Source organism: Lissotriton helveticus, chromosome 7 (genome assembly GCF_964261635.1).
Source record: "Lissotriton helveticus chromosome 7, aLisHel1.1, whole genome shotgun sequence".
NCBI classification, from domain to species: Eukaryota; Metazoa; Chordata; class Amphibia; order Caudata; family Salamandridae; genus Lissotriton; species Lissotriton helveticus.
In genome coordinates, this window is record NC_136068.1 from 1,770,383,270 (window position 1) to 1,770,398,838 (window position 15,569).

The 15,569-nt window shown below is 42.7% G+C and overlaps 1 protein-coding gene across 1 annotated transcript in view; it reads left to right on the forward strand.

The window, feature by feature from the left end:
• Positions 1–15,569, forward strand: part of KCNN4 (potassium calcium-activated channel subfamily N member 4) — a 610,224-nt gene that overhangs the window by 344,701 nt on the left and 249,954 nt on the right. Inside the window, exon 4 of the mRNA XM_078655496.1 lies at positions 11,027–11,162. Coding sequence (XP_078511622.1) covers positions 11,027–11,162 — 136 coding nt within the window. The remainder of the gene's footprint in view (positions 1–11,026; positions 11,163–15,569) is intronic.

Here is a 15,569-nt window from a genome sequence, read left to right on the forward strand (position 1 = left end):
AAAGGTGCAACCTTTATGGATTTGGTTGAACAATGTGGGACTCAAGGATGACCCCTGTGAGACACTGCATCTCAATGGAAAGATGTCTGAGGCGCATGCTTTATCAAAGAGCTGAGAAGTTATATTCCCCAGAAACGAGCTGACCCATTGAAGGGCCAGGCCTGACACTCCTGCATTCTGGATCCTCTTAACGAAGGACCTCTGGTCCACTGTGTCGAAGGAGGATGGTGGCTACAGTACCTCCTAGATCCAGTATCATTTTTGCCTAATCAAAGACTGCCAAAAGCGAGGTTTCGATTCTATGATTTGACCGGAACCCTGTCTGGGTGGGATGCAGGATGTTGTTGCCTTCTAGGAAGTCCGAGACGTGTGAGTTGACATATTTTTATAGCACTTTACTCAGTGCCGGGAGCAGAGAGATAGGTCGAAAATTCTCAAAGCAGCATATATCGTGGTTGAATTTCTTTAATATAGCTTTCACCATAGCATGTTTCCACCCTGCGAAAAAGTAAGCAAGGAAGAGGTTTGCTATATCTGCAATGACTTGGAGAAGAATATTGGCAGTTTTTAGAAGAAATTGTGGAGAAGCAAGGTCGAGTGGAGACCTGAATTAACTTTCATCAAGAGACATAAAAGTGCGTGTGTCGGTGGGGGGAGCGAGGGGGGGGGTTTGGCCAGAACAATAAAGGCCCGAGAATGTGACCAAGTAAATGCCCTCAATTTGTTTTTGCCAAAGGCTATTAGGTAGCTACTTGTAAAAAATTGGGTTATTAGTTGTTCAGGTTGTGAGTCCGGCATAAGTAATAGGTCCACAATTGTCTCTCTAGGGGGAACCCAGTCCCCATTGTAGCACTTGAATCTTTCAGGGTAGCGAATCAGAGCAGTCAATGCCTACTTAGGGGAAGTGGAATGGTCTAGTGATTTCCATTCACTGGTACATAGCAACAACACTCAATAAATTAATGTATAGTCAGTGCATTTTCTTTGAAAAAGGAAAAGCACATTTATTACACAGCCACTAGTAAATACTTCACATTAAATTAAAAATATCAGGTAGATGGAAATACTGTTGATGACACCCTCAAATCAAATTTCACCCGAGTTAATCATGAACCTCATAATCGCAATACACCCCACCTATACGAGATTAAATCTCACTATATAAGGGGCGGAGTAAATTCAAATAAGACAGGACTACTAGCTTTGTCAAGGGTTCACACGTACAAATATATAAAGATGGCCTATAGGTTTTATTAAGGAGTCACCACGTTAATATACAAGGCAAGCCTATTGCCTTTGTAGAGGAGTCATTTCCTCAATGGTATTGAAGAAATAAAAACCTTCTAAGGGGTTCACTGATACACCTGGTCCTTTAACCACATTGGTGCTAAGGCAATTCCCGCTGGGTGCTGAACTCTCCAGATTTCCATTGTTCATGACAAGTCACATGTCATCAGCACAGGAGCAGTGCATTGCATGACGAGCTGACCTTGTCATGAGCATGGAAGGGGTTAAACCAACAAAGAAAAAATTGGCACCTAAGCTGTAATATGAAAACAATGCATTTATTAACCTCACATGAGGGAGATTGCGTCACACAGTACCCTCAGGCCACTGTAGGAGGAAATCTAAGGAGTACAGAGAACAGGGGCCTTATATATGCATAGGTTACATAGTCAGCATAAAACCAAGGGGAGGTCCTGGCACACACAAGCTGGCAAATTGACTAATATGGGTATACAGAATTTGCTTGCTCAACAAAGTTGGAGGGGAGAATAAACTGAACACTTCAGTATGAATAGCCTGACAGCTCTATACTAGGAGCAGGTGCATTCTTCCAGCTAGGCCTTTCTGAGCATGTGCAGGGCTTTGGAAGAGGGAAAAAGAACATGGCGAGCACATGGTTAACTAAGATGGCTGCCAAGAATAAAATGACTTTCAGCTCATGCTAACAGTGTTTCCTTCAATCTTTAATAGATAGTCCTTTCAGCATGAGCTAAAGACATTCCTATGATCTAGTAGGAATATAGAAAATATTTTGCACATTTATTGTCATAAATTCATCAATATCCTAATCCATTGCTAGGTGGGCATTTTTCATTCTAAACATTTCATTAAGCGGGTATATATAAGGTATAAGCAGGAGTACAAAGGGAACAGAACATTGGGTCATAATTAACATACAGATAGCAGGAAAGAGTAATGACTATTATTACAAACAGAATTATTAATATTTTTCAACCCCAAGCAGAAAGCAAATCCTAGAACCATCTAGTCTAATTCTATGTAAAAAAACATTTTCAATAGACTTTTCCAGTGTTCCTTTTATAAGGGCTAGAGTATAAATTAATATAGTCAAAAACAATCCTGGCTCCAGGGGACCACAAGGACCATACAGGGCCATAGGAATTAGGACGAGGAGCCGCAAAGGGCTGCTCATCCTCAAAAATGGGACGACTAAAGGGGTACATTACTAACAAAAAGAAGTCCTTGGGAAATTGAAGCCACTGTACAACCAGCCAGAGCCCTCTGTCAGTTTGAGCCTCACAGGCTGGCTCTTGTTGTTCCCACGGTGGAGCTGCACAACTCGCAACTCAATTATGGCCCAGTTTGAGAAGAAAAAGTCTTTCAATGATCCTGTCCAGTGTCCCAGGCAGTGCACCAGTTTTCTTCACTTCAATCTAGCAGGCACCATATACACAGCACCTGTACCCTAAACTCAAGTCCTTCCCTAACTCCTGTATTGCTACGCTGGTGCACTGCTCTTTTGTTGGGGCCACAAATTATATCTAGTGTGCCCAGGCACCTCTTGATCAACAAACAAAGGTGCAAACTTGCATTCGCTTTGGGACCAGGATTCAGAGGCCTGATGCTGGGATCTCTGAAGCAACCCTCGTTTCAAAAGGGTTCACCTCAAGCAAAAGCCTCCTTGCCATTCTTGTCGGTCTGTGACTCTCAGCTGGGCATCAAAAACTTGATTCACGACATCTCCTTTCTGATTTGTGATCCCGTCTTTCGCCCAAGACAGCGGCAGGGGTACGCACTTCACATCCCAGTGCTTCCGCCTTCACTGAGGTCCTAGGTGCTGGTTATCTTCAACTTGGCTGCAAGCTGGACTGGTGCTGACTCCCCAGGCTGGATCTGATGTCTGGGCCCCTCTGGCAATGGTTGTAAGGCAGCAAATATCTATTGGTGGACAGAACAAAAGGTCTTTAGACAAGGCATACAAATAATCTATCAACAGAGAGGATAGTCTCAGAATACTTCCTAGTCTTGGGGCGCCCCATATATTAGCAAGGCAACCAAGAACCACTTCTTCTATCTGAGAGTAAAAACCCTGGACCTATTACACTATTTGAAGCAGCTAAGGAAGTCTGTGTTCAGTTACTAAATTCTGAGGAAAAGGGAAAAACAATACAGACATACTCTAAATCCGTACATTTGTGTATTCCTATATTATTCATCTGAAGAACCCTCAAGAAAAAAAGGAGATGTTCTACACTTTTACTCATAGACTTTGCATTACTTGTACAGGACTGAGAAAACTTCTAAAAATATTTCTCTTAATAAAAGCACCTACATTGTACGCTTAGGACCATGCTCTCATGTTATAGATGCAGCAGGAAAATCTAAAACTGCTAATTTAATAGGGATTCTTATTATATAAAGAGCTTTAAAAAAAACTTCAACATAGTGGGTGCATAAATTTCTCTAGCAGAACATATTGTGACAAACAAACTCCTATAGAACATTATTTTCCTTCACAATTCTTTGCTGAGGATCACATGGACGTCTTTCCTGCTTTCTACATTTCACGATCCAAACTATGCAACATCAGCCCTAATAAGGGATGCCAGCTTATTTACACAGACCAGCTAATAAAAGACTAGCAATGCCCTTGCAAGACTGTATATAACATGAGAATAACATATAGTTCCCCTTAAAGGTCAAATAGGGGAACAGCAATCTAGACTACTCATCCTTTCATAATTTCATCAGACAATTTGGGCAGTAACATAGCATATTTATTAAATAGCATATTTATTATTCATTTTATTAATGCTAACAATTTTAAAACAGTATTACTGACTAGCCAATTAAATGTCTCATGGCCATTTCCTAGACAGCTTAGACCTGCTCAAAAGAGAGTGAGAAAAATAGAAAGAAAACAAATTTGCCTCCCCTTAATTTGTTGAGGAGCTAACCTCCTTCCCCCATTTCGACAGCAGGAAACCTGAAACAGGTTTACTTCTGTCAACACTATCTACCCCTATTTTTGGCAACTGGGCACAAACAAACTTGTAGGAGGTAAATAGCACATTGAGCTAGCTAGAAAACATTAATACCCAACCACCTATTCCTTTAGCAATTGCACTTAATGTAACATGAGGGCGCATGAATTCAAACTAAATCCCATTGCCTCCTTTTCTCAGCCCTTGTTAAGTAATCTTTAAGCTAAAACCATGATTTTTATATACATGGCAGAGCTATGCTCTAATCAGGGCCCACATATACCACTATCATTCCGTCTGATCATATTCAGCTCACACTAACAGCGTTTCCTGCAATCTTTAACAGTATAGTAATCATGTTAGGATGCTGTAGCCACTAGCTTATGGAAGCTGGTGGGTGAAGGTCTGAAAGATGCTCATGAGGATACCTGCTCAAAACGGTCATTTGCTAGAATATATTAAAGTCATCGTTGAAGTAAGATGAGGAAATGATGATACCAATGATTATAAAGACAACGAGGAATCCAAAAAAAAAGATGTGAAGTGAAGACAGAAAGAATTCTTGAAACAGTGAAGACCCCTTTAAAAATATGGAGCAGTCCTGTCCAGTGTGCTTTAATGTTGAAGCAGCTCTTATAGTTTATGAGGTGGCGAAGACAGGAGGGTGCTTTGTGTATTCAGTTGACAGATAACCTCAGCTGCAGAGTACACAGTTAGAAAGTCAAAAAAGTGTGCTGCAGAAGATTAAGGGCCATATGTATCATTCAAAATAGCGATCGCAAACTCCAAAATTCGCAGAATTTCGTTATTTGCGATCGCAATTTAGCTAAGTGGGGTGTATGAATGGAAAACAGCCTTACAAAATAAGGAATCGCAAATTTGCAATTCCCTATTTTGCGATTGCATTTAAGGAATCGCAAATTAAGATTCCCTAAATGCAATGTAAGAGGCCCAGAAATAAGTGCAATTTGGCCATAAGGAATCGCAAATTACCACCAACTTCAAGTTGGTGGTAATTTGCGATTTCTTTGAAAAATGCACTTTTTTGCATTTTTCAAAGTGCCATGTGGCACACATACATTCACTCAGGGCATGTATGTGTGCCACATGTACACACATGCACATTTCAGGGATGCAACAGGGTGTCCTTTTAACACCCTGGCACCCTTGAAGTTGCATTCTCAATTTGCGATTCTCTAATTGAGAATCGCAAATTGAGAATGTCTTCCCATTCATTCCAATGAGCCTCTAGGCCCATAGGAATGAATGGGGAGGGATCCCTTAATTGCGAATCGCAATTTGCAATTCACAATTAGGGAATATGTAGGATTCGCAAAATTATTTGCAAATCCTACATACATAGGGTTTTGCGATTCTCAAATATCGATTGGCAAAAAATCGGTATTTGAGAATCGCAAAACCAAATTTTCACATATATGGCCCTAAGGAACATCTTTCTGTGCTAAAATAACCATACTTTTCCATTATTAATTAAAGTGTAATGGCTATTGTATAAAAGGGAACATCTGAAGCTCTATGAGGAGCAGGAAAAAGTGAAATACCACATCATTTAACGAGCAGCTGTAATCTTAAAATATACACAAAAACAGAATACAGCCCTCAGCAGGAGGAATTTAATTTGGGAACCTAGCCCGAGTACTCCACGAGAGGTTGAAACTATGGAAGGAGGAGGAGGATCGAAGTTGGTACGCCAATCGAGTTTTCGCAAATTCACAAAAGCAATGTATTGTAATGGAGATGAATAACAATAATGATGTTCCAAGAAGGACAGTCGTTTTATTGAGTTTCAATGATACTGATATAGAAACATACATTTATGCAGGAAAAGTGTCCTATATTAGTTCAAAACATCCCATATGCAACAAACAGTGTAATGAAATGCAGGAAGGGGTAGAGAGATCATACAATGCACCACCAAGATGATGTAAGGCTCTTCAACTGGAGATGGGGGAGTGGACTGTAAGTGTTGAATCCAAAAGTGCCTAAACTGTGCTTTTGAACTCACGCTTTTAGGCATTGTGTGAAACTTAAATGAGAGTGTCTCTATTAGGAACAGCCTATGTTGGAATTTCATCTCAGCCACTGGTTACCCAATTTGCTCAAGGCAGCAACCCAGTCTTCTGTTCTTTTGCCTCTCAGACAGGAATCTGCCGTATGCAAATGTGTTTCAATGTAAACAGTCCAGTCCGAATTGCCAGGATAGGTCCCTTCAGATCAGGAACTAAAGCAATCCCAGACCGGTTTCGGCCTATTTGGGCCTCTTCAGGAATGATTAGCTAGAGTCGTATGGCACAGAGAAAAGAGCACCTACCTTTTGGCATACTCGTCAAACTTGTGGCATCACCTCTTGTGTATTTGAAGTAATGCCCTAAGTGGCCAAGGGTATGCCCAGATGTGTGTTCCTTGCTCACTGTGCCACTGGAACCAAGTTGCTCCCTACTGAAGAGGCCGACATAGACATAATAGGTCTACGGTTGCTTGTGTTTCAGTTCAGACTGGACTGTGCCTACTGGAGCAGGATCAAAATGGTTGGGTCTAATCCCTGACGTCTGAGGTGGCACGATAGGCAAAAAAACGATCGGTTTGAATGCTACCCTGAAAGATTGCCAGTGGTCAGACAATTTACGAGCATTCATCCTATCGCCATTTCTGTGTCCATCCTACTATGGCTTTGCAAATAGGGCCAAGTACAACCATTTCCAAGGTTGACTCCCAGGCTAATGACTGGGAGCAGTCCCAGACTTTTCAGGGAGGTAGTATGAGGGCATGAGATCAGAACTCAACAATCAAACAACAGCACCCAATGCTACACAGTTCAATCCAGCAAATAGGGTGGTACTTCAGATCATACTTTTTCTGTGGGCATTACACCCCTTATCCCCGTCTCTCTGCTCTCTCCCACTCAGCTGACTCTAATTGGATAAGTCGCCAATCAAAAATATGGTGTAAAAATGAATAAGGCTAAGTGCACTCTACATTTCCCCACAAGTCAAAAGCACACAAAGTCTCTGTTTACACAAAGTCTTACCTCCAGTGTCGTAGTAGTAAGATGTCAGTCTTTAGTCCTTTTTACTTCCTTCAGTGTAAGCTTGACGGCTGTCCCACTGCAGGTGGAGCCGCAATTCTGTGCAGCTTCAGCAGTAGACCCCAAGAACGTTGGGCGCAGTTTACATCTTCTTCCAGTGTAACTGCCCTGGAAGGTTTGGCACTGTTTGGTGGACACTAGCACCACAAAACAGGTGCCTGTCACACATTTCTAGGCTGACAGCAGTTGTGACCCCGGCTGTAACTGATTTGTTCATTGATGCAGTTGCATGCTGACCCTGGCCAGCACACCCGGAATGGCAGATGGGGCATGATATGCAGGGCACAGTAGATATAGCCCGCACCCCCCATCTGGGCCAGTACACACAGCAATGTAGATGCAGCCTGACCTGTGCCAATACACATGGCAAGGCAAGTGCAGCCTGACCTGTGCCAATACACATGGCAAGGGAGATGCAGCTGCCACAGGCCGATGTGCGGATGCATTTAGAAAGTGAGATCCTCTGCACGATGGATGTCCCAGGGCATTACTCTGAGTTATCTTAGTGTCCCTCATGCCAGTAACCCACTGGGCTTCTCCTTCTGGACAGTCTGCTCTCTTGCAGGGTCAGGCAGACTTCTTTCCTCTCTCAGCAGACAGACAGGCTTCCAGTCATTAGGCAGACCATCAGCTACTCCAGCAGTAAGTGCAGATTTCAGGTGAGGTCCCCTCACTTTTGAGAGGCTGGCTGTCAGGAAGACACCAGCCCTGGTAACAGAGCAGCCCATTATATAATCTGCAGGGCGTCCTCTTCCTTTATTATGTAGAATGTAGAGCTGGAGCCAAGTTGGGTGGTTCAAGTCTCACCTTTGCACACATTTTCTAAGACTGGATGTGGAACTTTTGACTCAAACATTAAAACAGATTTGTAGTATTTCTCTTTCAAGTATCATTCTAAGGCTGCTCTCCAGACTTAGCCATTGTGGAAAGTGATCTTTCCCAGAGCTCTGAGACTGTCTCCAAACGTGAGCAACCACATAATGGGCAAAATGAAGTGTGAGGTCTCTGCAGTTAGGAGTCATCAGCATCTCTGAAGGAGTTATCATGGAAAACGGGCAGGCCTGAGCCAGAAACTTCTCTCCTTGAACAAAAAAAACTGCAGTCCCACCCTTCACCCCTACCATTCCCAAATGGTAGTGCTCAGGATGAACTAATCAGAAGCCTTGTGTTATCAATTTCTTCAAATAGCTTCTCAAGGTAGTCCTGTCTCAATCCTCATCACGTCAGTGTGTCGATGTCCACCCTTCACCCACAGAAATGCAGGCAATACACTTCCACTGTCTGAGGATACAGTCTTCATCTTCCATCTTGTGTCATGGTAAACTAGGTGCATCCAAAATGGATCCTACTAATCACAATACTCAAACAAATACACACAGGATGTCAGCACAAAGTTCTGGTTTTTCAAACGATAGCACAACTTTATACGAGTGGCCTATAAGCCACCGAGATAAATGTCTAGTCAAGTATATGACCGCCATTATGTGCTAAACCCATGACAGAGACAATAGTTCTCTTGTCTACTCTGACGTCATGCTTGTTGCACTATTCCAGGTCACAGGACAGATCCAGGACCTTACAAAGCCAGGGACAGGTCTGGGCCATTGTGTGATACCAGGGGCCAAAACAAAATGAGGATACCCGATACACACAAAGTTGGTCTCTCAGGGCAAAGGTACACACTGGTATACCATGCAGGAAGCATTCCCATGCCAATGTAGTGGAGTTAAACGTGCCACAGGAAATAAGTGAAGTGAATACACTAAGCGCGAGATCCCTTGCTAAGCTCCAGTGAGGAAAATGTGTGTAGTTTTTTTTGAGGTGGTAATAGTTCTCCAACTCTTTAAGGGATGCAAATCCCCAGCCATGTAGCTTGTTGTATACTGTCATTAAGGAAGCTAAAATGCGTAGTGTTTAAACATGCTGGAATAAAGTGCCAAAACCACATACTTACTATGGTAGATTTCCATATACCTTTACACACTGGTTAATGTTAATGTTAAGGGGGTGCTTCTATAGCGCACGGCTACTCCGAGGAGTGTCCCGGCGCTGTCAGAGCCTCAGCAAGTCCAGAGAGGGTGAAGACGGACGAATGACAGAAGCGTAGCTCAGCAGGCGATGTTATTGCAGGAAGAGGAAGGTCTTCAGATCTTTCCTGAAAGCCAAAAGATTGGGGCTAGATCTCAGAGTGAATGGGAGATCATTCCATAGCTGCGGTGCGAGATATTTAAAAGAGGGCCCACCACAGCGAGCACGACGGATCATGGGAGTAACTGCCTTGGCCTGGGAAGAAGAGCGCAAGGATCTGGATGGAGAGTAGAAGCAGACCCATTTCTGAAGATAGCGGGCAACTATTCCATGCAAAGCTTTGAATGCAATGGTCAGGGCTTTAAAGATGATAAGCTTCTTCATAGGGAGCCAGTGGAGAGTCTTGAGAAGCTCACTGGCCCTTGCTCTTCTGGGGAGGCCAAAGATGGCACGAGCTGCCGAGTTCTGAACCACCTGAAGACGCGATAGGAGGTAGTCAGGCAGACCAAGGTAGAGAACGTTAGAATAGTCCAGCCTGGAACCGATCAGGGCCTGGACTGTGATCTTCCTGTGTTCCAAGGATAGAAACTGGTGTGAGAGAAGGTGTAGTAACTGTAGAAGGTTCAAGATGTTGATATATATTGAACACATATTTCATTCTTGGAGACAATTGTGGCCATTCTCTGACATAAATGGCCTCCAATGTTGCTGCTCTAGCAGGGACAAAATTCTGATAAAGACCGAATAGACAAAAAACATGTCCTAATGAGCTGCCTTGAGTATGTTCATTCTAACTGATATATTCATGTTCCTGATTGGTCAGGCTCCACAAGAATACTGCCTGATGTTAAGCTGTAGGAATATCTGTGCCCATGTCATGCCATGTAAAAGTAGTTTTGACTTTGGAGGTATGCTGCTGTTTTGTAATTTTCTCAAAGTGTGTTGTTTGATCTTAACCTTTATGTATTTTTATCACTCTGATCTGAGCCTCATTGGTGGGGCTGCTCTTTATCAGTACTCTTTTTCTCTGGTTTAATCCTTTGTTCTCTGATAATCAGTCCAGCCATTCCTCCTCTACACAGAATAAATGGCCATTTGGTCTGGAAGCCATATGGTTGTTTCAAGTTAAATTGATACCACTCTCTTGCTCTGTACAATCACCATGGAGAATTACAATAATGTTTTGAGCATTTGGGGTTTTACCTCTCTGGCCTAGCTGGATGACAGAGACCTCAATACCACTTCATGGAACTGTTAGAAGGACTTCTTCATTGACATGGAGGATTTGGCTCCTGCCCACAGGTGGATTTTCTCCTAAGAATACAAAACTCTTCTAACATTCTGCATGCATTTACAGCATGTGTGTGTGTGTACTGATATGAAAAATGATACTGAAATGTTGCCCATCAGCCTTTCATCATTCAGGAAGCAGAAATTGAGCGAGTGTACTTAAATCAAGCAATATTAACACCTGTCAGTTACCACACATAGAGACTGCAAAGACAATAGAATGACCTGCTGAATAGAAACAAGTTATTACTATTCTGGAGAGTAATCTTCAGTTGCCAGAAACTTTTGTCTCAGAAGATTAACCCAGTTTTAATTTATTGTGATTCACAGGCCTTGCTTCTGACATATTACTATATTTATCTTCCCACAGGCAGAACTTCAATGAAACTGAGCACCTCACGGATGCCATGTGGCTGATCCCTATCACCTTCCTCACCATTGGATATGGGGATACCGTGCCTAGCACTGTCTGTGGGAGGATTGTCTGCCTCTGCACAGGGGTCATGGTATGTTATGAATACGAATCCTGCAATTCCCAGTATGCATTACCCTGTTTATGACTGGAATTTACCTGAAACTGGCTTGCAAAGAGATATTGGTCTGCATATCGAGAGCATGAGTTGCACTTTTACTGACAACTCCTATGACCCCCAATCCCACCTGCCCGTTTACTTCCTCTAACATGTTAGAGAAGTCATGTTAAAGTAACCTTAGAAGCTGTCTTTACTCTTTACTCTCAGACCTTGTGTCAATTTGGCGGTCAAGGATTCCTTCCATTGTTTAAATTGACTCAAATGGATATTATTCTTTTTCTCTTTCCTCACTGGATATAGTCACCACCACACTAGTGCTATGGTGGCTGGACTACCCTGTTAAAGCAAGAATCTAGGGGTATATTATCAAGGGGTTTATCTCCGCTTTTTTGGCTTTAAAAGCCAAGAAAGCGGAGATAAAATTATCTCCCTATTACCTAGCTGTCGCTAACACCAGTTAGCGACAGCTAGTAGGAGATAGCGACCATCTTGGGCCCCGCTTTGCATGTCAGTGATATTTATCACTAATGACATGCAAAGTGGGCTTGCCAAGATGTTAGCGACTGGAAACAGTCGCTAACATCGCTATCTCCTATTACCAACTTTTGGAGATATTCGCGCTAAGCGCGAATATCTCCAAAAGCTAACACCTGCCCTGAGCAGTTCTTCACCATGTTATCCAATGGGAGGTGGATAACATGGCTAAGAGCATTTGCTCGATAATGCATGAATATCGCTGACTTTTCAGCGATATTCATGCATTGCGGCCGTTTTTTATCGCATTTGCGATAAACCTTGCTAATAGCAAGGTTTATCTGCGATAAAAATCGCCGATGTGCGGCGATAATTTTTGTCTCTAAACAAGTTAGAGACAAAAATTATTGCTAGTTGTTGGTAATATACCCCCTAGTTCCTGAATGGGAGGTTATTAAAGGAATATTTCAAACATTACGTGAATTAATGCTTTATTATAAACTTACCTGCTAAACATCCACCAGCCTCTCTTCACATGCCTCTTCTATAACAGGAATAAAAGACTGGTAAGACACTGAGGGGCATATTACCAACAACTAGCGATAATTTTTGTCTCTAACTTGTTTAGAGACAAAAATTATCGCCGCACATCGGCGATTTGTATCGCAGATAAACCTTGCTATTAGCAAGGTTTATCGCAAATGCGATAAAAAACGGCCGCAATGCATGAATATCGCTGAAAAGTCAGCGATATTCATGCATTATCGAGCAAATGCTCTTAGCCATGTTATCCACCTCCCATTGGATAACATGGTGAAGAACTGCTCAGGGCAGGTGTTAGCTTTTGGAGATATTCGCGCTTAGCGCGAATATCTCCAAAAGTTGGTAATAGGAGATAGCGATGTTAGCGACTGTTTCCAGTCGCTAACATCTTGGCACGCCCACTTTGCATGTCATTAGTGATAAATATCACTGACATGCAAAGCGGGGCCCAAGATGGTCGCTATCTCCTATTAGCTGTCACTAACTGGTGTTAGCGACAGCTTGGTAATAGGGAGATAATTTTATCTCCGCTTGCTTGGCTTTTAAAGCCAAAAAAGCGGAGATAAACCCCCTTGATAATATGCCCCTCAATTCTATATTTAAGTGTTATTGCAAGAGAAAATGAAATAAAGATTCTAGCACAGAAAAAAATGCCCTTATCAATGGTTATTCTTATCGTAGGATTTGGCTTGAGGGTTCCGGGCAGCTTGGGCTTTCAACTGTTTTAATCTGCACCTTTTTCTAGAAGTTTAACATGTAATTAAATATTTTCGAGTATCACAAGCACTTGAATGATCTTGAAGTGTGTAATATAGTCAAAGCTGCTGTTGAACGTGATCCTATCTGCAGGGCCATCCCCAAACATTAAGCCTTCACCCTCCTGTTTTCTGAATCGTGTCTGTTGGCTTTTGCTAACCAGCGCTTAAATGCGTGTGCTCTCTCTCTTAACCATGGTGAAATTGGCTTACACCCAATTGACATTTTTAATTTGCTTTTAAGTCTCTAGTACTAAATGTAGCCAGGGCTGGTAAATATAATGCTACTGCTGGGCATACATTGTGCCACTCACTTAAGGAGCCCTTTTAAACATGTCTCAGGCCTGTCATTGCTGCCTGTGTGGGCAGTTTTAAACTGACATTTCGACTTGACAAAATAAAACGTTTGCCAGGCTTAAACCTTCATTTTTAATTCATACAAGTCACCCCTGGCCCTGGCCCTACACAGCACAAAGGGCACAATGCAGTGTTTAAAGGTTTGGACATGTCCTAGTAGTGAAAAACTCTTAAATTCATTTTTCACTACTGAAAGGCCTGTCTCTCCTATAGGATAACATTTAGTTATCTTATTACAGCGGTCAATATGAGCCGGTGTTTGACAGTGGGTGCCCACCGGCACTCATTTTTGGGGATCGCCACCATTTTTTCCTCTTCAGATATTGATTGCGAGCAAGAGAGAGGAAAACACACAAATGTTAAAGAAGGAGGAAGAGGAAGACGGGAAAACCATCACAAAGGGAGAAAGCAGGACTCTGCAAGACCTACATAAAGGAGCAGGGCTTGTCTGGCAGTGGATTAAAGAGGCAGGAGATAGATTCAACACCACACAACCTTGTAATAGGCTCGCCGACTTTTAATAGCAGTGCTGGAGCATAGTTAAAGGTATCACTTCGCAGCTCCACATCGGAACTGCGACTGCATGAAGCATTTCTGTTGCTAGACTTCGCATCGCAATGTGCAGCTCCTTAGAACCACATTTGCATTACACATCCCCAATGCAGAACTTCACACTGCAAGCCTTCGTCTACGGCATTCTTGACAACGACACAGGACCTTGCATGGCAATCCTCATCAAATTATTATTATTTTTTTACAGTTTTATATAGCGCACTGGACCCGAAACATAGGGTATCAGAGCGCTTTACATAGCATCAGTTTTGATACAGAAGGACACATTTATATTTTGTGTTAGGCACGGGGAGAATAGGTGATTTGCCCAGAATCACAGGATGTTGAGCGTCGTTGCCAAGATTCGAACCTGGTTCCCAGCTTCAAGTTCGACCACTCTAGCCATAAGGCTATATCCTCCCCTCATCAGAACAGCCACTGCAGACACATCTCTGATGCAGGACCTCACATTGCAGCCCGCAGCTTTTACGTAACCGCCGCTGGGTGACGTATCTTCAATGCATCCTCGACGTGGGATCACACACCACTCTGCAACCTAGATTTAAGATACTTTGTTCAACAGGCCTTACTTGGTTCCTGTATTCAGCCCTTGCTACATCGCAGTCGGGTTGAACCTGTGACTTTGTCCTGCTCAGCACAGTTGTCGCTTTGTGTTTTTAAGCACTACTTTTACTCAAATCTTTAAAATTGGATATCTCTGATTTTACTAATTGGATTTTTGTTGTTTTGGTGTCAAATAATATACTGTTTGAAGTGCTGCATAAATACTTTACAGTTCCCTTTAAGTTAAGCCTGACTGCTTTTGTGCCAAGCTACCAGAGGGTTAAGAAGAGATGAATTTTGGGTCCTTTGTGGCTTCACCCTGACAAAAATTGTGTTTGCTGCTACAGTAGGGTTTCACCTCCCTCAACCAGTATCCCAATTTTCTACTGCTGTTCTGAACAGAGGACTCTAAATATTATCTTGCCTGGGCCCCAAAATGTGTTTATTTAACTGGCTCAGCAAAGAGCCTCAACAGACAAATTGCAGAGCAGAACCCCATCGGCCCTGGCTACAAAAAGACCTGTACAGCTTGTGTGGTACTAGAACTCAAGGTAGGCAAAGTGTCTAGAGCTTGGTGCTGCTACTATAGAAAGGAGCAGAATTTCAAACTGTGGAATAATAATCACACCCCTGTCTTTTCAGCCTGAAAGATTTCCACAGTTCAATAGTGCAGAGATTTACTGAGAGAAAGTCTTGGAAAAAATAGGCAAAACATGAGGCATTTCGTGTTTTATATACCAATTCCTCATTGACAAGTTAAAAACATAATGGAGGCATTACCGCCCTCCGTACGCGCCCTACTCGGAAGTAATGGCATTTATTTAGGGAAGCGAACACCTCTCCCACATTAGACCCACTGGAAATGAAGGCATTGGAATTCGGAACGAAATAACAGGGTAGCGGTGAGATGAAAAATGCCTTCCTTTGCTCCAAAACACTAAACAGTTGAAAAGACAGCACCGAGATTGGTGTTATTTTATATTTCTAGTGGCAGTAAAGGAGCTGTAACAGCAAGAAGAGTGTACAACAGGCCACTGCAGTAATGGGACGCATACCCGCCAAACTGCTTGCCTTGGGTTTCTGTTGACTCTCTTGGTTGACTTGTGCTCTACCAAGCGTCTCTTTGTTATTGTGC